Raw genomic sequence first — 21,222 nt, 5'->3', positions numbered from 1 at the left:
GCAGAGCAGTGGGAGGAGCAGCTCTTGGTGAGCTGCATCGGCTGTTTGCAGCCCACGGAGCGCACTGCCCTCCCACCTGCCTTGTTGCCAGCTGACTACAACGTGGCAGAAGGTCTGAAAGGAAGCTAAATCTTTTTTTTCACACTAATTGCATTGCATCACCCCTCTCTTTTGAGCTTCCCATGTTGTCTGCAGGATTGGAGAAGGGTAGGTTTGCTCCTTCTTGAGGGATAATCTGTCTCTGGACTGTGTTTGTTGTAGCCACCTTCTAAATGCCAAGTTGCTTCCAGGTAGAGGAAGTGTAAAGCCTGGAGTACCAGCACCTGTCTTAACACCCCCAATATGAGAAAGATGAATGCTGTTTAATTTAAGAAGGGCCATCCCTCATCAGACTCCTGGTTGGGTTTGATTCTTGGTCTCTGGAAGAGAGGGAAGATGGTTTCCCTCTGAAAAACTGCTGTTGGAGATTTGTCTTTACAGAATCCCAGACTGCTTGGGGTTGGGAGCGACCTTAAAGTTCGTCTCATTTCATCCCCTGCCATGGGGTGAAGCATGCCTTCCACTAGACCAGGTTGCTCCAAGCCCTGTCCAACCTGAACAGTATGACAGGATATGTTCTGTCCTCTCCCTCTGCCACACCAGCTCTTGGTTTTGGGCTTTTATTCCAAGCTAAGGTTTACTGAAGTGATGATGGGTTGCCTGTGGGCTGGACTAGTTGGGAATAAATTCTTTCTCTGTCTCCTAAACTTCCTGCTTTGCAGACAGTACAGTGATTTGACTGCCCTTTCACAGCAGAAACAGTGATAAATTAGGTTTTGATACTTAAATTTGGGCAGCTTTGGACAATGTAATGGAGACAGACCTGTTTGATGTCTTGGTGGCAGTGTCTCTGCTGAGAATGAAGCTTCCTAAATTTTTGTGGGATGAATGAATGGAATGTACTCACGGAAGGGGCTGAGGGAAGAAGGGAGCTGGGCTCAGCCTCATCTTCCTCACCTGGGAGCATCCTGACTCTAGGTAGAGGAAAGATTATGGCTCTTTCTCGGCTCCAGCCCTCAGGAATATTCTGGATTTTTGTTCACCAGGAGGAGATAAGAGGTTTCTGGGGTAGGTAAAATATGAAGCCTTAAATGTAGTGGCTGGATGAGAGGCTCCTTCCCTGCCTCCTGGGTATGAGATGCCAGAGCTTTTTAAAATGAAGGACACAAAGTGATTTGGCTCACAGAAAGAAATGCACCCTGGGAGCAAAGATGAAAGACTGTGGTGTGGAAGCAGGAATTCAAGTCACAGTTGTGGCATCCACCTTGGCCTTGAGATCAGATTGAGCAGGAACTGTTGGAGCTGAAGGCTTGATTCTGGTTTTGAATGAAAGCTGTCAGTGGAGAAACTAACCGGCTATTGCTTTCACTGCTGATGCCTGTGCAGGAGGTGTTCCCAGGATATGGCTGTAAAAGGTGGGAGGGGGACATGGTGCTGTCCAGATGTAGTGGAGCAGGAAAGGATCACCTCTGCAGCCAGGTTTGGGTAGCCGTTGGTCCTCCAGCCTTGGAGGACCTTGGTCCTTTGGCTTGTCCTCAGGTCCTCCAGCCATGGAGGTGCCACCAGTCACCCGGGTGATGCCAAGAGCAAGAAAGCAGTGACAGCATTTCATTCTCTCCAGGCATTAGCCAGGCATATTCACATTGGCTCTTCCTAACCTTCCAAGATCCTCCTTCCTTGCAGATGGGACATGAAAATCCTTGGCATGGGCATGGAGCAGTGGAAGCAAGTCAAGTGAAGTGACTCAGCCAAAAAAGAATAGAGAGAAAGAAACCTTTCCAAGCCTGGGTCAGTGCAGCAGGGCATCAGCGCATGATGTGGATCAGTGAGGCTCCTCCTCCCGGGCATGGAGCTGCATGGAGCAGCTGAGTGCTTGTACCTCTCTCTTACTCAGTGCACAGCTCTTACATGCTATTGTAAAATGAGAGGGCTTGGAAACGCTTCCCCTGATTGATCCAATCCCAGCGTTGGGCTTCTGTAAATCTCCCTGAACTGCTGGCAATGCTGCCAAACCCTGCTGCAATGTGGGGAGAGTGGGTTGCTCCCTGCTTCCCTTGCCGTGCCCAGCTGTTCCAGGGCAAATCCAAACTCATTTTGGCAGGTCGGTGAGAGCTTTTCAAACACTCGGCCTAGGAGTCATTTGTTAGTAACAAATGGGGGATTTGCCAGGACATGCAGCTCCATCTGGTCTGGCATCCTGTCCCCTCAAGCAGCCTTGACGAATCTGCTCAAGGAAGGCAGGGGAGCAGGAAAAAAAAGAAGGCAGTTTTCCCATGGAAGGAAAACCACTTCCGCAGTCTGTTTGAGCAGGGTTTCCTGAGCTGGAGCATCCTTGTGGCATGTGCTAGCCTCAGTGCCTGTCAGCACCAGCTCTGCAGCTCGTGGACGATCTGAGGGGAGAGCTGATATACAATTTTTATGATTGTTTTGCATTTCACCTCTGAATGCCTGGGAGGCTGAGCTGCAGCCAGCCAGGATCTTGGTGTGCTTCCTGCATGGAGTGGGTTTTTTCTCCATTTTCCCCCACATGGTTAATGATAGAAACAATTTTAGAGGTCTTTTTCCAACCTAAATTCTTCTATGATTCTATAATCTTTTTATTCTCTCCCTATAAAATTCTCCCATGTCTTCAGTGTGGTAAATTCCTTCCACTGACTCTATGAATGGAGCCAGCCCTGAGCTGGCCTCTCTGAGCCATCACCTTGGTATGTAGCAGGTGTGTTGCTCACCCTTTATATTCAAGTGAATATCAAGGAATGTGTGTCCCACAGCAGAGCAGTGCACACTCTCCAAATCTCAAATTCTTGTGTTTGGGATTGAGCTTTGTGGGGAACATTTGGGGATGTATTTGTAGCTGGGACAGCTGGTGGTGGTCACTCTTCTGGTGGTCATTTCAGGCTGGGTTTGGCAGGTTGTTTTGGTTGAGGTGCTGGTGTGCTGACCATGACCAGTTAGGGATTAGTGGGAATACTCATTCCTAGTCATCTGAATCTGGGGATGCATCAGGCTGAAGATCTGTCCCTTGCTTGTCCCAGTGAACAGGTGGGCTGGTGATAGTAGGGCCCTGACCACCTCCCTCTCTACATCCCAGGGTGTTTGTGACAAGGTGAGCAGATCCAAAGAGGCAGCAAGCTTCAGCAGAGGTGCAGTGGGAAGAGCCTGAGCAAGGGGCTTGCAGAATGAGACCCAAACCTGGAATTTTTTGGGTTTTTTTTTCATTAAAAGTTCTTGAAGTGGTTTGATCTGAGCTGCTACAGCCTCCATATAACCCATATCTTGGCTAAGATCCCTCTGTTTTTGCACACTGAGCTCTTTTTGCACCCATGCAGCTGTCCTGACTCTGGTCTTTGTGTCTCTCTGTGTTTCGCAGTATCCGGACCTGAGCCAGGAGTCTGGATCTCCATTTGTCTTTATCTGCACTAATCCCCAGGAGATGGTTCTGAAGTTTCCCATCAAAGGCAAACACAAAATCTGTAAGTAGTAAAGATTCCCCAGATGCACCCCCAAGCCCTCAGAGCCGGCTCCCCTCGCCACCCCAGCTTGCTGTTGCCAGATGAGTTCCCAACCTTTGCCGTCTGCTCTTTGATCTGGAGGTGTTTGTTTAATGGCTCAAATACATCTGTAATATTTTTTTTGTCTTTGGTTCCCCTTTCCCCAGATGTTGCTTCCTTCCAAATACATGCTTCTTCCTGCCTCTGCAAACACTTGGGGAGTCAAAGAGCAGTCGTGTCGGTGGCTGATCTGCTGCTGGCATTAGCTTGGGTCAGTACAGGAGTTGGTGCAGCAATGCCCAGGGAGGTCCAGGCAAGCTCCATGTCCTGTAGTTCCAAATCACACTCTTGCCCCTGAGGACAGTGAGGGCTTGAACAGCAAGAGCTGCAAGGCCAGATGGATGTTCCCCATCTGCAGGCCGGTGGGATGGGATGTCCTGGCAGAGTGCATGGGGAAGCTCCGCAGCATCTGTCTGCACTCTGCTTGCCAGCGTCGTTAGTCCCTTTTACGAGCCACCAGCCCCTCCGCAGGCTGCCAGTTATTCCTGCCCGCTGCTATAAAAAGGATGGAGGAGGGATGCGGCAGCTGGGGAGCCTGCAGTCAACTCTGTCCTTATTAGCAGCCTCCCCACCACACAGCCCGGGGAAGGCACCACACGTGCTTGCAGGGGATGTGAAAAATTAATTTGACGGGCTAAAAGCAGCAGAAGCAGGAAGAGTCCTGGCTGTTTATTCAGCAGAACTGACAACTGGGTGATCTCCCTCCTTTCTACGTGGATCCTTGGGCTAGTACCTTGGGCTCAGGAGTGTTGGGATTTCTCAGGACTGGTTAATAAGGGCTCTTTGAAGCATAGCAGAGGGCTATTTTTGTTGGCTTTGAGGTCTTTTTTTTTCCCTTCTCTACTCAGGGAAGCACCTTTTTCCCACAGCTGAGAGATGGGATGTCCTGCAGAACCATTTGGTTTCTTCCTTGCCTTTTTGAGCAGCATCTGGGAGGTGCATTCAGCCAATGGAGACCAGTGCTTGGAGACCTACAAGCACTCGAATCTCGCTTGTGGTCCTCCCCCTAGATGGGTTATTCTGAGTTCGAGTGAACAGCAGGAAGTTATTTAGGATGCAAATCTTGGCTGCGGGGGAACAGTCTTGTGGCCCTTGCATGCTGACGCAGCCACTGCATGCTTTTTTTCCCTTGTTTTAACCTCTCCTTTGCTCATGCCAGGCTCTTGTGCTCCTTCACTCCCACCTCTGCCTCTGTCTGGCCGTGGGTGGGAGAGGGTGAAGCTGCTTTGAGGCTCCTGTGCATCTGCCTTGCCGGGTGCAGGTGCTGCCAGTCACCTCCCCATCTGTCACATCATCTCCTTTGTGTTGTGACACTTTCTGCTTGGAGAAGGATCAGTCTAACAGCCTGGAAGGAAGCCGGCTGTGCTGGCGGCTGTCTGTGCTCCCACTCCCACTGCTGGCCCTGCGTTCCCTGCCCTCCATCCCAACAGGAGCTGTCACAGGAGCAGTGCAGTGGGGCTGTGGAGCTGCATCTTCACCTCCCGGAAGGGACATGCTCCGTCTGGGTGATATTTATGACAGCCTAGGGAAGGAGCAAGGAAGCCTTTGACCTTTCATCGGCGCAAGGCGCTGTTTTAATAGAAGCTGGCATTGCATCCCAGGCAGTCAGAAGCTTAATTCTCCCAGCTGGAAGCAGAGCAGAGGGAAGGTGCCAGCTCACATCCCCACCTGGGCTTGCTGGCTGCCCTGGTCTCCTTGAAACCTGGCTCAAGCCATGACAAAATGCCAGTTTGTCCTGTTGGAAAGCCAAGCCAGAGCAGTTTTCTGTGCCAGATAACAGCATGGACCTCGCTGCATTGACATCCGGATGCTTCTCTGTTGCAAATTACTTGTTCTAGCAGCCTGGGGATGGGAAAAAAAACCCTAACGTGACTCAGTTTTTGCTGCCAGGGTCATTGTTTTTGTGGAAGGGATGGGCACAGTGTTGCATCTGGGAGCACAGCTCTCCCCGGATATGTCCCCGTGTAGTTTTAGCGCATCAGGACAAAGCTCATTGGCCTTTCTCATGGGAGATTTCCTTGAATCCAGGCAAAGCTACCCTGAAGCATCACTTAGAAACCGCCCTCCAACAGCCAGTGGCTGGAGGAGTGCAGAGGAGCAGAAGACATGGTGTGAGATGAGAGGCCTTGAATCATTGAGCAGAAAGAGCAAAGCACCCTGGGGCTTTGCCGTATTTTTAGCCTTTTCTTAAAGGCTACTTGTGTGGTGGGTGGTGTTTGCCAGCTGGAAGTGCAGAGGAGCCTCACAGTGTTTTTAGGGTCCAGTAGAAGCAGGCAGGTATATGAAATATAACAGCTCTGGTGACAGTAGGGGTAATGTGAACTTCCTGCCTTTCTCCTGCCAAAACCACCCCTGGTATGGGGACGGGATGGTCTGACACGCTGCTTCTGGATGGGCTGGCTCAGCCTGCTTAGGTGCCAATGACTGCAAAGGGCAAATGCAAGGAGGAGCTGCCTTCTCCATCCTTAGGTGGTGGAGGGAAAGTCTTCTCTGGAATGGCCAAGGGGGTGGAGGATCTCCCAGGACATCTTCCAAGCCATTTTTCAGTTTGTGGATCTGTGGTATGGTGATCTGCGGTATGGTGATCTGCAAGCTGTCTTTGTTGAACTGGAATTGAGACGTTTTCTTGGTTTGAAGAGACTGTGATGGTCACTGGCTGGTTAGGATCCATTTTCTCTGGAGAAGCACCTATTTCTTATGGCACATGGACATTTACCAGCAGATTTTGTAGCAGTGGCTGAAGTAGAACTTTGGAGCCTGGTGTATCTTGCCCTATCTCTGTTCCCAGCTATGCAGACAGGACAAGGATGGCATTTAGAGGATGGGAAGATGCAGGGGAGCAGCAGGAAGGCAAGTCCTGGGGAGACATGGCATTAGAGGAGGTGACCAGTGTTGGCTGCTGGCACAGCCTCTCTGGGAAGCTGGCTCTGGGAGCTGGGAGAGCAGGAGCATCCTTTCATTTTTACAGGCAGGAAGAAGAGGACAAGGACACTCCTGAGGGAGCACATCACTATGCCTGGCTTCTAACTTTATCAGGAGTTGTCCAAAACCCCGTGTTCTTATGTCCTGCTCCTCTCCCACTTGGGAAAGCGGAGTTGGCTGCAAAGGTCAAGGAGAGTCAGTGTTTTCTCCAGGTCCCACTGGAGCTGCTGGCTGAAGTTTTCTCTGGTGGCAAAGGCAGCAAATGGCCTTGGAGACCACCAACCCAGCATGTGGCAACGTGGAGCAGATGTCCCATCACACTGGGTGCCCATCATCCCAAGCTGAGGGTTTGCTGTCCCCAGTCCTGCCTTTCAGTGCACCATGGAGAAGCACGTCCCTAACGCCTTGTTAGACAGTCCCCCATCTCCTCCGAGCGTATTGACACACATCCTGCAGGCAGGCACAGGGATCAGTTTCCCCCCTGGTAGTGGCAGACAAGTGCTGGATGTTAATTCACTCTTCTCCTCGAATTTCCCCCTCTCCGGCGTCTCTTGGCTGCATCGGACACGCTTGCCCCTGGCTCCCCGGTGTCACGCCTGTGAAGGGAGGCTGCGGCAGCTGGAAACGCCTGGCTCCTCAAGCAGGATAATTGGATGTGACAGGAACACACTAACTAGGAGACCTCGGTGCCTCCAGCTCATTTGCATTGCAAATAGCATTTAAAAATAAAGAGTGATGAGGGATTGTTGTGTTTTTCTTTTTTCTTTAATCCCCTCTTTACAGGGAAGCTGGATGCAAAGATCCATCAGGGAGCAAAGAAGGGGTTAATGAAGCAGAAGGCCGTGGGGTGAGTGCCGGGGAGCAGCACTGGTTCCTCTGAAACGCCCAACTGCCTCTGAAGGTGCCAGCATGGTCTTCAGCTCTGGAAAGCAGGTGCAAGATGGATCCCTGATCCCAGATTGTTATTAGGTATTGCTTTATCTCTTGTATTCCAAAAGTATTAAAAGAGATTGTTTTCACCAAGACCTGGTCCAACAGCCCTGTGCTTCCAGGGAGGTCCTGTGCTGCAGACAAGGGTGGGTGGGAGATGGAGCTTGACAGGATGTGGTTCAACAGTTACTGGCACCCCCAGGAGGAGCGGCTCCCAGAGCGGGCATGGGGAGTCTCCTGCAGCAGGCAGCCCAGCTGCATCCTGGCTTTGGTCCTCTCCAAAAAGTGCCTTGAGGTGTTGTTTGCTCTATGGGAGAACGGTGAGAAGCTGAGGGGATGAGGGAGGTGGTTCCCAACAGCCAGAGAGCCTGAGCCCTGACAAGTGGGTATGGGAAGTTTGGGGTTAGAGGTGGGATCTGTGCCTGCTCACAGGTGCTTTTCCAGCCCTTTGGAATTGCTGCTGAGTGCCCAACCATATGTTCTTCTGCTGATTTGTACCTAAACAGCAGCCACCCCCCATGACCTCGCCCCCAGCAGCTCTGTGTAGAACGCCTTTGGAATAATCTGAATTTTACCTTTTTCTCTACTCCCTCACACTTAGCCTCTCTCCACATTACCATGTCCATGCTCATTGTGCACTGGTGTATACTGGGCTTCAATCCCTTCCTGCTGTGGTGCTCCAGGCTCTGCCTTGCCATGGTCTGAGAGCTCCAGGAATGCCAGGAATGCGGTGGGAGCTGCCAGCTCCACTGCTTGGCACAGTCCCTGGGTGTAGGTTGTCCCAGCCCTCTGCCCCATGGGAGGGGAGGAGGAGGAGGGTACAATGCCTTCGTGCTGCAGCACTGGAAATCATCCCATGCCATTTGCCCTGGGAGTTGTCTTCTGGCTCCATTTGCTGCCTGTGGGATCTCTGAGGTGCTGGAAATGATGGAGCTGGATCCAATACCCACCCACGTTAGTCCTCAGTGAGAAAACCCTCACGGGTGTTTCAGCTCTGAGCTGCCTGAAATTGGCACAGAGATTATGGTGTGGGAGCTGCTTTTCAATGCCAAGGGTGATGGCATTCTTCTGCTTCCTTCATCCTCTGGCTGCATTCCCCATCTACTCTGTCCCTTGTGTCCCACCACTATGGTCCAGTCAGCTGTGCTGGGATTCCTAGAGATTTCCCTGCACTTTTCTTACATGGAGATCCTACGGTGTTGGTGGATGTTCCTTGAGAGTGATGGAGAATATGTATGGTGCCAGTAGGAGCAGAGCTGGAAAAGGATGGGGGGCTTGGGGGGTCATCCCAGGGTCTTGGTGCCTTGGGAAGAAGGAGGCAGGAGAGGCCTTCCTTGTGGGCTGTGTGGGAGAGGTGAGACACAGAGGGTTGGAAGTCAGCACCCAGGGAGGAGGTACCAGGCTGGCTCCAGAGGGTGTAGCCCCAGCTCCTGCACCTGTCCCAGGAGTGCAGCACCATCAGACAAGACCACGAGAGAGTGGGATCTTGTACCAACTCCGTGATCCCACAAAATCCCACCTTCCCATCACACCTAGTGCCTGTTAAAATCCCCATCCCAAGATACTGCTTCCCCAGATGGGTCACCCTTCCCCTGCCTGAGCCAGGCTTTAATATGAGCCCATGATTTGGCTCCATATTAAACCAGATCCATCTCCTGCATTCACCCCTGACAGTGGCTTCTGCCTTGTCACCTCCCTGTCCTTTGTCACTCGCAACTCATGTCTACCTGGTGCCTGCAGGTTTCATGCCTATGGATTTCACGTCCACCATCTTCTGTTGGATTCTGTGTGATCTCTGACAGCTGCAGGCAGGCTGGATCACAGGCCCTGCTCATGGTCATGGCAAAACATTTCATGGGAACGATGCTGAGATCATTCCCAATGGAACTGCCTTGCCTGGCAGGAGTTTTATTTTCCTCCTATATTAGTGGCATCACAATTTTGCCAGGAAAGATGCACTGACCCATCCCCTGGTTCATACTGCGTTGCTATCTGACTCTGTTTTTCCACCCTTGGAAGCATCATTCCTGGTCCAAGATTTCATGAACATCAACAGCAAATGCCCGTAAAAGCTTTTACCCAATCCTCGAAAATACTTCAGTAAAAACTGACTTGGTTTTATTAATACAGGTTGTCTTGGAGCCTGCCAGCATTGGCTCTGTGCTGTGCAAGAACAGTTTCTCCTCATCAGGATAAAGAAGGATTTCTCCTCTTTCTCTCTTTTGGGCTGTAAGAATTCTCTTCTCATCCCTCTTTTCCTGTTGCTTTAAACATCTTGTGGCTCCCTCCCACCTGCTCCAGCCCCAAAACCTGTGAGACACCCAAACCTCTGGCCTTCTCAGCATTACTTCCTTTGCCAGGGATTTGGGTCTTGTGTTGTCTTTATTTGAGGCAAAAAGCATCCGAAGAATTTGGCATCTCCTTTGGTGCTCTCCTGAAACCACACTGGATGGTGGCACACTCAAGGAAATGGTGGCACCCCTTTGGCCTGGAATACTTACAGCAGCCCCTGGCTGGGTGGATGGAGTCGGTCCTCCCCTCTCCATCTGCAGGACCTGCAGATTGCTGCATGTTCCTGCTCCAGGCTCATCACTGACAGATGCCAGCTTGGATCCTGCATCCCGTCTGCCATTGGCACAGCTTGCTGTACCGGTTGGGGTGTCATGGAGATAGGGCTGGGACATTCCCACTGAGGTGAACCGAATTTTCCTCCCCGGTCAGCAGGGCTGGTGCTGAGGTTTTGAGTGGGGAGAGTTTAGGGGACATGCCACTTCCAGGGCATGAGAACGGCTGGGGGCTCGGTGCTCTTTCCATCCAGAAGAGTGTTTGGAAAGGAAAAGTGGCAGCGTGGGGCACAGTGTGGTGGGTTTTGAGGTAGGTGTGGATGCCCCGGGGTGATGATTATTCCCGTCCCCTGCCTGTCTGTGCTGGCTCAGGGAGCTAAAGCGTGGCCTTGGCAGAACCGTGCTGGGCAGACGTCTCACAAGACACCGCTCAGAGAGCGTGAAACACCCCCAAAAGATTCCTCCCGCCATTTCCGAGGAGGCACTACGGCGGCTTCGACTCCTAAGGCAGGGAATGCTCCGCTCCGGGCTTTGTCTGTCTCCGGCTCCCGATCCTTCAGGCGGGGTATCCGCTCCATGTTTCCCCGCCGCCCGGGGACGCCGTTCCACGTTCCGCCCTCCGCGTTTTGCGCCGTGTCCGCCCCGCCCCGCCCGGCGGACCCGGCGCGGCCTGCGCGGCGCGGCCTCAGCGCGTGGCGGCCTCGGCCGGCCCGGCCCGGCCCCGGCCCGCAGCGCCGGCTCCGGCGCGACCCACATGGAGCGCACCTAGGGCGGATACCCCAGCGACCGGGTGAGTGCGCGCCCGGCCGGCCCCGCGCCACGCCGCCCCGCCACGGACGGGGGAGGTGTGTGTGGGGGGGGTGGCGGTTGGGGCTCCCCTCGGGCTTCGGGCATCCCCCCGCCCCTTCCGCGTGGGCTGGGCCCGTGCTGTCGTGAGCCATGACCGCCGGGACGGGGATACATGCCCTCCCCCCTTCCTTCCTGTGACCCCTGGGAACGCGGCTGTGGCCCTGCCCCCCCTCCCCCCCCCTCCCATGACCCTTACGGACGGGGCTCTGCGTACCCCTCCCCCTGGACATAGGGAACGGGAGTTTCAGTGCTCCCCGCTCCTCTGTGACCCCTGGGAATGGGGCTGTTCTCCCCCACCCGGATCCTTGGGGAGTCTGTGTGTGCCCACCCCTGCGACCACTGGGGACGAGGATATGTGCCTCCCCCGCCCTCATCTCTCGCCGTGGGGATGGAGCTCCGGGACCACTGGGGACGAGGGTCTGTGTGCCCTTTGTACCCCCCCTCCCCGTGACCACGGGGGCGGTTGCGGGTCCCTCCCGTGGCCGTTGGGAAAGAGCCCCCGCGGGGGTGGTGGCCGTTTAGGGGCCGGGTCCCCCGAGGGGTGCGAGGCCCCGCCTTTGCCGTTGCGAGGGTCGAGCTCGGAGTCTGGGGATCCCACGGCTGGAGGGAGGGGGTGTTCTCCTGCATGGGGTCACCGCCATGCCAGGTTTTGTGGGAAGGATCGAGGTTGCGGGGGTAATGCCGGGTTCTCGAGAGGGTAGCTGTGTTCCTGGGTGGCGGCGGGGGTCACCCCTCTTGACCCCCGTCTCTGTGCAGGGAGGGTTTGGGGCACAGGAGCAGAGGTACAGCGCGAGCGGAGGTTCCCTGCACCCCAGCTCTTTTGTAGTGCCGTTAGGGGGTTCTCGGCACAAATCCCGGAAGATTAAATGTTCCCCAATGCGTTTAGCGAGTCCCTGTGAGTTTGGGGCGGGTCAGACTCCGAGAGCAGAGCCCCTCCGGGCGACACCGCTGGGGCTGGGCCGTGTGCCGGCGGCCGGGTGCCGCAGGACGAGCCGCCCTCCTTCCAGTCCTTCGAGCCCCCGTTGGCCAGCGGGGCCGGTCTGGAGGTGACCCCGCCGGTGACAACGTGGCCGGTTGTCCCGCGAGGGCTGGGGCGGCCGGCGGGGCAAGCACTCCTGCCTTGCGCTCTCCCGCCCGTTGTGTACACGGGGAAGGTCACAGGTTCAGGTCTGGTCTGCGAGACTTGGCTCCCCTCCATCTCCCAGTAGCCTTCCTTTTGCCTTTCCTTTGCTTTTACCTCCCTTTCTGGGAAGGCCCTTTCCCTTGGAGGAGGCGTTAGACACTCATTTTCTAAAGTGTGCACCGAAGAGCCCCATGGGCTCTTTCCCCCGCCGCCGGGGGAATATACAAGGATGCTGGTGTTGGGGCTGGATTTTGGGCTCCATCATGTGCAGGCAGTTCGTCGCCTGGACATCCTCAGGAAAACCTATTTCCACTCTTTGTGCGATGACTCCAGCATCAGATTATGCCGCACATTTCTAGCTCTTTGTTGGCAGTATGCGACCGCACATGCACGGCACTCAGAAAATCCAGGCAGCTGATTTTACTGATTAGCTCTTGACCAAAAATAATTTATATTTTAATATTTTGAAGCTGTTTCAGTCGCAAAACACAAATCCTTGCCCTTTTATGCCCTCATTCATCCAGTGAGGTTTTCTCCTCTCCTGTGAGGAGGAGAAGGGAGATGTGTGCGAACGTGGCGTCTCTGTGGTGGAAAAGACGCGGATTTAATGTTTCACCTGGACTGGCCTGGCATGCAGGGCAAGGGCTGCCTCTGGTTAGAGCTACTGGAGGAAATTAATTATCAAGCAAGTTGGAATGACTTGTAATTGAGTATGGCCAGAGCACGGGCAGGGGATTTTATTCCTTTCTCCAAGCCAGGCACTCAGACTTGGTCTGTGTGTTTGGTGAGTCACCATTTAGGCTGCTCGTTAGCCTCAGGGGGCCAGTGTGTGTGTGCATGGATGTGTCTCTTAAGATACTTGTCATCTCTCTGCGTGCTGAAAGCAGTGTGATTTTTTGGGGATCCATCTGTCTGTCTGGAGCCCTGTGCTGGCTGGTAGCCACAAATAATCTCTCCCTTGCCTCAGCTGCAAAGTCCCCTCACACTTCTTTGCACCTGGCTTGTCTTATGTCAGTGGTGATGGTATCACTTCTTCTGTCTCAAAAGCTTTTTCCTTGTCAATTGAGCTGAAAAAGTGCATTTCTGGGAAGAAAGGGTTCACAAAGGTGGTTGAGGTGCTCTCACATGGTGTTGGATCTACCCAACACCTTGTATGTGTGTCTTTATTTTGAATTAACAAGAAGGACAGACCGGAGTTTGCTCCGTCTAGTTTATTCTCTTAAAGAACAGGGCTACCTTGAATCAAAAATCACTTCTAGGTTATATTTACAGTGTATTCTTAATTGTGATTGCATAAATTAAAGAAAACCAGGAGCTGCCTGGTCTTTCTAGCACTTCCATGTGATCATCATTCCCCAGACAAAGTTGATGTCTGTGTGTTGTGTCTAGGCCACGACAGGTGGGAGACCCACATCTGGGATCCCACTTCTGGGCTCAGCTGATAGTGGTTGAGGACCAAAGTCATGTGTTGTGCCTGATTCAGTTGGCATTTCTGGAGTGTAGGAGTCTTTCTCTGCATGCTTGTGGTGAGAAGAAGGAGAATCTTGAGCTTGACCTTGGCTGGGCTGGGAGTGGGGATGCACCTCGGCACTGTCCCACCTTGCTTGGCGCAGCACGGCTCTGACTGGGATTAGGGCCTGTGGGCGCTGATGCAATACTAGTTCCAGATGTAATGCAATAAGCCTCTTTGTCCCCTTTATCCAGAGCATTATGTAAATAAGATGGTATTTATGGTCCCAGGTATGTTGTTCGGGGCTGTGCGACATCCTGCGTGGCAGCGATGGATGCCCTTTGAGTGTTGGCTCTCTTGCTGGTATTTCTGCCCAGAGACAGGGACCTGCTGGGGCAGGTAGCGAGCAGGCAGATGCTTCTGGGGATGCGTCACATGCTGGTTCCCTGCGGAGAGGAGGTGAGGCTGTGGGTGACCTTGCCAGGAGCTGGTGACAGTTTAACTGTGCTGAGTTGCTTGTGCATGATGAAGGCAGCGAGTGGATCAGTGCTGGAGTCTGTAGGGTGGTTGGCCAATGAGGTCATGAAGAATCCCATGGTTATCATGGCAGGCTTTCTGCAGGATGTGCACTGCTGGTTCCCCAGCCTTGGGGGTGGGAGAGTCAGGTGTCTGTTCCCAAGTTTGTGTTCCATTGCAACTGATAGTAGCTTGTGGAGATATTTTTTGGGAAGCACCAAAGTCTCTGAAGCACCTGGAGATGGCCTGGCCTGTTTGCAGTTCTGCCGTGATGCCTCTTCTAATGCTTCATGGGCTCTCTAGGCATGGGGAGAGTTTGACATTTTCACTTGGGAAGGTACTAGTTTGGGTGCTTGTGACAGTGGGTGGAGGGATGAGGATGCCATTGCATGGGGGTGCTTGACTCCCCCAGGGTTTGGGGTTGGGGTAGTGGTGTGTTGAGGAGCCCATGTGGTTGTGAAGGACCTTTTCTAAGATCAGGGGTAGGTAGATGAGCTGGCTTAGAGCATGCAGCTATCCTGGGAGCTCATTGGTGGCCCTGTGTGGCTCCTGAACCAGAGCTTTGGCCAACCTGGCAGCAACCAGTCTGTTTTATGTCACCATGCTGTGTTGACTTGGATGAGGAAGGGTGTTGCTTTGTTTTGGGAAAGGGCATGAAAAGAGATCCCACTGGGATATGGCTGACTTTGCCATGCAGATGCACTTTCCTGCTACCGAAGGTCGGTACCTTGAGGTACGACATTGTGTCGGAGGAAGCAGTGAGGTTGAGCTTGAACAATCCTACGGTAAGAACATAGGGAATGGCTGTGACCAGGAAACTTACTCTGGGACTCCAGTCGTTTTTGTGGTTGATTTTTTTCCTTTAAAGGAAACGAATTCCCATCTGTCTTTGAGTGAAAAATCAGTTTTTGTGATGAGCCCAAGAGGTTGTTTTGTTTTCGCTGCAGCTGAGTGTCCTTCACATGCACAAAACCCACTGACGTAGCTGCTGAACATCAGCTCAGATGTGGTATGAGGGGTATGAAAAGATGCAAGTGCAGTTTTTTTGTGGATGAATTAGGATAATTTCAGGACAACCTTGATATTTTGTATTGAAACATTAAATGCCCAACTTCTACAATTCATTGCCATGTTCATGGTGTAAGAAAAGGAAAGATGATGTTGCTTTATGCTCCTCTTTCCCCAAGCATAGAAAGATTTTGTGACATTGGGTTTTTCCTCTAACCTGTTCTTGGGCCACTCATTCTTCCAGTGGCTGGAATGATGAAATCTCTACAGTGCTCCATCATATGTGATGAGGCTTTCGTGATTTAATGATAACAAAATTGATTTTAATGATTTTGCTGAGCCCATTTGTGGTTTGGATTAGCGGAGCATTGTTAGTTCAAATGGGTCCAAAGATTTGACTTGGAGTTTTCCTGGTGGTTCTCCAAGGGGATGAAGGGCAGATCAGGAGGAGTGTGCTATGCCACTTTAAAGGAGTGAAAAGGAAATGTGTATTGACTTCACTGACAGTAAACACTATGAATCCAATAGGAAAGGAAGAACCTTGCTCATCTCTGAGAGAATTACTCCCTTCCCAAAGGTTTTGTAGCCTTGTTTAAAATTTCTTCTTGTCCTGAGGATTTCTTGTTTATCTTTGAGGGGGTTTCACATCTAATCTGCACATTCCTTCTGCATCCATTGCCACAAATAATTCCAAGAGCACTGGGACTCCCCGAATAAGCCCAGCCTGCTTTGATGCATGATTTTCATTGGGTTTTATTGTATTCCTGTGCACTGGCTAATTCACAAAATTTGGCAATTCGCAATGGGTCATTAGCACAAATTAGCAACTTTCTGATGGATATCAGAGCTCCACAAATGTGCTGTATTAGTCTGGGAGATACACCTATTTATTATCCCTCCCAGGGAAAGGAAAAGGGATTTCTCGGCATGGTGCTTGCTCTTCTTGCATTTGTCCCTGTCTGCATGTGCCTTCCTTCCTCCTTTACTTCACAGTCTGGTTGTTTTTTTTCTCAAAGTGTTCCCAGGCTGACGATGTGACAGGAAGAGGGATTACAACTGCACGCACTGGCCTTGCTACAAAGGGAGCCTCAGCTTTGGGAGCCAAGGTGCCCTAATTGGTTATTGAATGAAGGGAATTAAAGACAAATTATAGGTGAAGTGGCAGCTCCTTTGGTTTTGGAGTGGTAGAGAGATGTTAGTTGTCTTCTGAAGGCTGGGAAACAGCCAAGGTTGGCTACATGGTCTGCTCCTAAAAGGAAAGATGAAGGAAATAAAGCCCAGAAGCTCCCCCTTCCCTAGGAGCAAGCAATCCAGTGGCTGTCCATGCTCTCTGACCAGCGCTGCTCTGCCCCCCTCCTGTCGAGGCAGGGCTGTGACTGGGAGACACTGCTCAGCTGGGGTTATTCCCATGCCCTTCCTCTGGATGAAGAAGATGGAAAAGAGATGTTGACTTTGATGCTGGGTGGCAGTGCAGCCAATGGTTTGCTGTTCCTGCTGTACCTCTGTGGAGGGTGATCCTTGTTGGATACCTGCATCTCTGAGACCATGAGAGCCCACTTTGTGACCGGGTCCACGATGGGGCTGGGGGACAGCACGGAGACAGACAGCAAGGTGAGGAGCCACGCTGCCTCCGGAGCCCTATAAGGAAAGGGAGCAAATGGCCAGTTCAGTAGTGACCACTCTGCTCCCACCAACACCCTGAGCTCGAGATGCTGCCAACACCTGGGCACCTTCCTGCATCCCTGCTGACAGCGTTGGCTGAACAGGAAAAAAGGGCAAGTTCCCTTTTCTGGCACTTGCTCCAGTTATTTATGCCCATTGGTTGTCTTTGGTCTTTGCCAGGTCTTCTTTCTTCCCATTTCCATGGCTGATGCTTCAAGGATCTTTCCTGGTCACATCTGTCTTGCTGCTTCCTCTCACTGCTGGCAATCTTCCAGTCTGCTTGGAGTGCTGAAGTTTGAGAACCTCTTGGGTTATTTTTTGTGTGCCCTCTACCCTCTTCTAGGCTGTGCTAAAGGACAGGCCACCAGTTCAGATACTTTTAAGCCTCTCATAAATCAGCTCACTTCTGTGTTGGGGTTAGCAAGGATGTAACTGCACTGGTTTTAAATCCACACAGGTCTTCCACTTCCCCAGCTGAAACCAGCTCTGTTCAAGGGACAGTCATTCCACGGGTTTATCACTATGGGAAGCATTGCAGTGCCAAGCAGATTGGCTCAGATGTCTCGTTTTGAGTGTTTAATGTTATTTTTGGCATCAGCCAGCAGGGACACAGCTGGCTGGGCTCAAGAGAATGGCCTTTGTGGTGGTAGAGGAACATCAGGGCCATGTCTAGGGCTGCCGGAACACACTGGCTTGTCTGGGGTAGACTCACCCAAGTCTCCAAACCAAACCAGTGTCTGGTTGTTGCTCATGGTGTTGCTTTGCCTTTGCTGCTGCGTAGCTGCCAGTGGTCTGTGTATCGGCCTCTGACAGCCAAACCCTGTGGCGCCGCTGCTCTACTCCTCTGGCACTGCCAGTGCCTGCTGGGCACCTGCTGGGTGCCAGTGATGCTGTGATACCTACAGGGTGGCACATGAGGACCATGGGGCGAGCAGGGGATGCAGATTTTGGGTGAAGATGGGGCTGTGTTTCTGACTCTTGTTAAACCATCATGCAGGTCTGGGCATGGCAGTTAAACAGGGGTGTCTTCCACATGCAGACACAACAGTGAGTGGTAAATCCTTGTTCGACAGTCCTGATTCAGGGTAGATCTGAGAGCTGAGCTCGCAGGAAGGAAGCTGCTCTGTCATTTTACCTACCAAATACTTTTTCTCCCACACGTGTGGGTTTTTTAATTCCTCTTTCCCTATACAGCAGAAAGTTTAGATACTGGGCACCTGTTTGTGCTTGTGGATTTGGGTAAGATCTGGGATCTCTTAGAAAGGTCTTCTGCTGCCTGAGATTTTAGAGTCTGCAAGGTCATGCTTGCTGGAAGATGTCTATCCTGGCATTTTTGGATGAGCAGGCTGTGATCCAGAGCCTGAGCCTTGCTGCTCCCTGCTCATCTCTGTGGCAAAGGCTTGGGAAGGGATGTGGCTCACACAGGACCATGCTGTCAGAGCTGTAACAAAGTGCTGGCATTACTCTTGCCTGTTTATGTTGTGCTTGATGCTCCTCCAGACCATGCCACTGTGTTACCCTAGCACTGTGACCTTTCCTGCAAACCTGGCTCCTGCCTGGCAGGAAGGAGGTCAGTCAGCTCTTTGCAGGGGTGCTGTGTGTGCAGGAACATTGCTGGACTTAAGGGTACCTTCAAAGAGGAGCTATATGGAGAAATCAAGGGGCAGCAGATAAAAATTGCACTGGGAGAGGTTTCATCTCAACATAAGAAAGAAATTTTTTACAGCCATTCCCTGAAACAACCCCTTCTGGGACACAGTAAGAGTCTATGCCAGTGGAGGTTTTCAAGATGTGACTGGACTGGTGGTAGGTAATCTCACTTGATCTCCGTTTTTCTCAAAAGGTTGAAGCAGGTGACATTTCAAGGTCCCTTCCAACTTGCTCTGCTCTAGGGTTCTGTGACCTGAGTCATGTATATTCAGGCTTGTGTGTAACAATGGTGCTTGCTCAGCTTCCCAGTGGAGAAGTGACTCCAGCAGTGCAATTTGGCAGACAGTGAGCAGATGTTCCAAGAAGGTGCTGTTTGCCAGCCATCCTTCACAGGGACCGAATGGAAGGTTTGGTGCCTTCATGTGGGTCTGTAGGCATCAGTGTGCCTTCTGCTTGACTTGAGGACCATGTGCTGGTTCTCTTGCTGATAGTTTTCTTGAAATATGGAGCTCTTGGACTTCCTTGTGAGTTGGTGGAAGAAATGTGACCTGTGTTTTATTCCGAAGTACATACAGAAGTGGTACATTGCAAAAAGTTGACAGACATCAAAATCAAATAATTGTGAATCTGAAGAATTGTGGAGTCTCAAGGAACAAATAGACAAAAAAAAATGGACTCTGGTGGTGACACTTGCAAAACTGATAGGAGGATTAGAGAGGCACTTGTTCCAGTTTTCCCCATGTCGCAATATAAAGGAAAGCCTGAAACTCTTGATCCTCTTTGTGTTCACCCTTTCTGTGTGCCTCGTGTATCAGGGCTGTATGTAGCCTGTTGGGAGTTGAGGGAGGTGAGGGGTTCTCAAGAAGGATGTCTGCTACTCAGACATGTTCAAGAACCCTGGGTTTTTCAGCCCTAGATCGAGTTGATCCTCATTGTATTGAGGTTATAGAAGTGTCAATAAGAAGCAAACACTAGGTTTTAGCTATTCTGGTATTTTCTTCAAGCACGCTGGCACCGTGTGTCTGTGTTATATTGACAGCTTTGCAGGATGTTGTCATATGCTGCAGTTGTGTGGAGTTTTGCTAGAAATGTCATGTTTTAAGGTCGTGAGTGAATGGAAGTGGAGATGAGATTGAATTTGGATCCCAGGATCACCTTTTGCCTGATGATGAATGTGAAGTTGAGGCCTGAATGTGTATTTGGGAGCAGGTGGGTTTTGTTGCTGGTAAGTCTCTGGAGCTTTGCTTTGGGTAGGGTGATTGCCTGGCTGTCCTGTGCCAAAGTGGTCTCTGCTCACCTCTCCACTTTCCTCCATCTCTAGCCTCTTCCAGTGGTGTCCTGCTTTTGTCATGCCTGGACTGAAGTATTTCAAGCTTTGCTTAAGAATGCCAACAAAATAACTCATTGCTTGGATGCTGCCCTGTCTCAGGTTCATCTCCAGTGTCAAGGCTCAGCCTCAGAAACTTGGGAGTCCTGGCCTAAGTTTATTGTGTCTCTCTCAGCACTCTGGCTGCAGTGCATGCTGGAAGATGTAGTCTTGATGGGGTGCACCTCCATATTAAAAAAAGAAGGGTGGCTCCATTTTATTCAAATTGGGTTCAGCCTTCTCCCTCCTGGCAGCTTGCTGACGCTGTCCCGCTTCAGTGGCCTGAGAGCCACTGAAGTTGTCCGGGTGCCTTGTGGGAACGCAGAGGCAGGAGCACAGCTCCTCCATTCAAAATCTTGCTTAATTCCACATTGAACTGTGCCTGTTTTGAAGCTCTGTGCCTTGGCGTGTTTTGCAACAGCTCGGACTCCTGCAGGGTGCAGGCGGTGGAGGGATCCTGCCCCCATTGGGTGGCAGTTCTGGAGGGTGTCATGGCAAATCTCCTTTGTCTGCTACAGCCTGACTGATGTCTGGGGGAGAGTGAACCCTCCTCCCTTGTGTGATTTCTTGAGCTGAAAGCAGCAAGTGAGTGAGGAAGCTCCTTTGTGCAGATTTCTCCGTCTCCTCTTGTTCGTGCCAGCTGGCTCGCGTTCAACATTTCTCTTTTTTTCTCTCTCTCGTTTTTTTCTCTTCTCTCTCCCCCAGCTCTAGAGAGAGGGGGCGGGGAGAAAGGGAACATCTTAAAAAGAAATCTGCAGAAAAGACATGGGAGTTACTTAACAAAAATCCAACCCAAACAAGCCCAGCTGGGGGATTACAGGCGCGGCAGTAGGAGCTGAGTGGGGAGTGAGCGCAGCAGCGTGGGGAAGGCAGTGTGTCTTCCCCCACCGCCCCGAGTTTCTTTAGTCGTAAAAGGAAACAAAAAGGGATGTCATAAAGAGGCAGTGGATGGGGAGAGCAGCCGGCTGGCTGCCAGCGGCTGTAAAAAGGGCCTTGGCACTGCAGCCCCTAGTGCTGCTTCCTCAGCTGGGGGTTTGTGGGGAGCCCTTTGGGGGTTTGGCAAGCTGGAGGGGCAGCATCCCTTCCATACCACTGCCTTTGGCTCTTTCGGGAGGGGGTGGAGGGCTCTGCTCTCCAGGGTTGCTGCTAGCCAGAGCAACCATCTCACGAAACCTTCTGCTCCTTGCCTTGTGCCTGCTGGAGGAAATGCTGCATCCTGCAGATTTTCTCCCCCCTTCCCTGTCCTCTTTGCCGCTCCTTCTTGTGGGCATTCCTGAAAGTTAATCAGGGTGAAAATTGCAGTCAGTCATGTCTGGAAGCCACCAGAGGCTAATCCTGGAGTGCTGCAGGCTGGAGCACATGGCTATGAGACAGTCTCCCTATGTGTGGGCTGGCTGCTGCCAGGAGAAGAGCTTTCTCCTACGTATTGCTGCCCTTGGGCGGTCAATCCTTCCCAGCTTTGGTCTCCTGGCCTCTGGTAAACAGCAGAGAAAGCCGGAGTGGCGCGGGTTCAGCGGGTTCTGAGCATCCTGCGCTGGTTTTAGCACATAGAGCCAGGGGCTGGCACAGTTTCCTTGCTGCCTTTTGGAAGT

General features: G+C 52.0%; 1 protein-coding gene across 3 annotated transcripts in view; it reads left to right on the top strand.

The window, feature by feature from the left end:
* Positions 1–21,222, top strand: part of TRIP4 (thyroid hormone receptor interactor 4) — a 44,081-nt gene that overhangs the window by 19,584 nt on the left and 3,275 nt on the right. The window contains exons 12-13 of one of the 3 annotated variants that reach the window (XR_004419220.2): positions 3,410–3,512; positions 7,296–7,481. Coding sequence is in view for 2 of the 3 variants with exons in the window: in XM_033070994.2 (XP_032926885.1) it covers positions 3,410–3,512; positions 7,117–7,235 (222 nt within the window). In the remaining variant the exon portion in view is untranslated. Of the gene's footprint in view, positions 1–3,409; positions 3,513–7,116; positions 7,256–7,295; positions 7,536–21,222 lie in introns of those variants that run through there. The other 2 variants (XM_033070995.2, XM_033070994.2) reach the window with 2 other exon arrangements.

Source organism: Catharus ustulatus, chromosome 12, assembly GCF_009819885.2.
Source record: "Catharus ustulatus isolate bCatUst1 chromosome 12, bCatUst1.pri.v2, whole genome shotgun sequence".
Lineage (NCBI taxonomy): Eukaryota > Metazoa > Chordata > Aves > Passeriformes > Turdidae > Catharus > Catharus ustulatus.
This window is presented reverse-complemented; position numbering and strand designations above follow the sequence as displayed.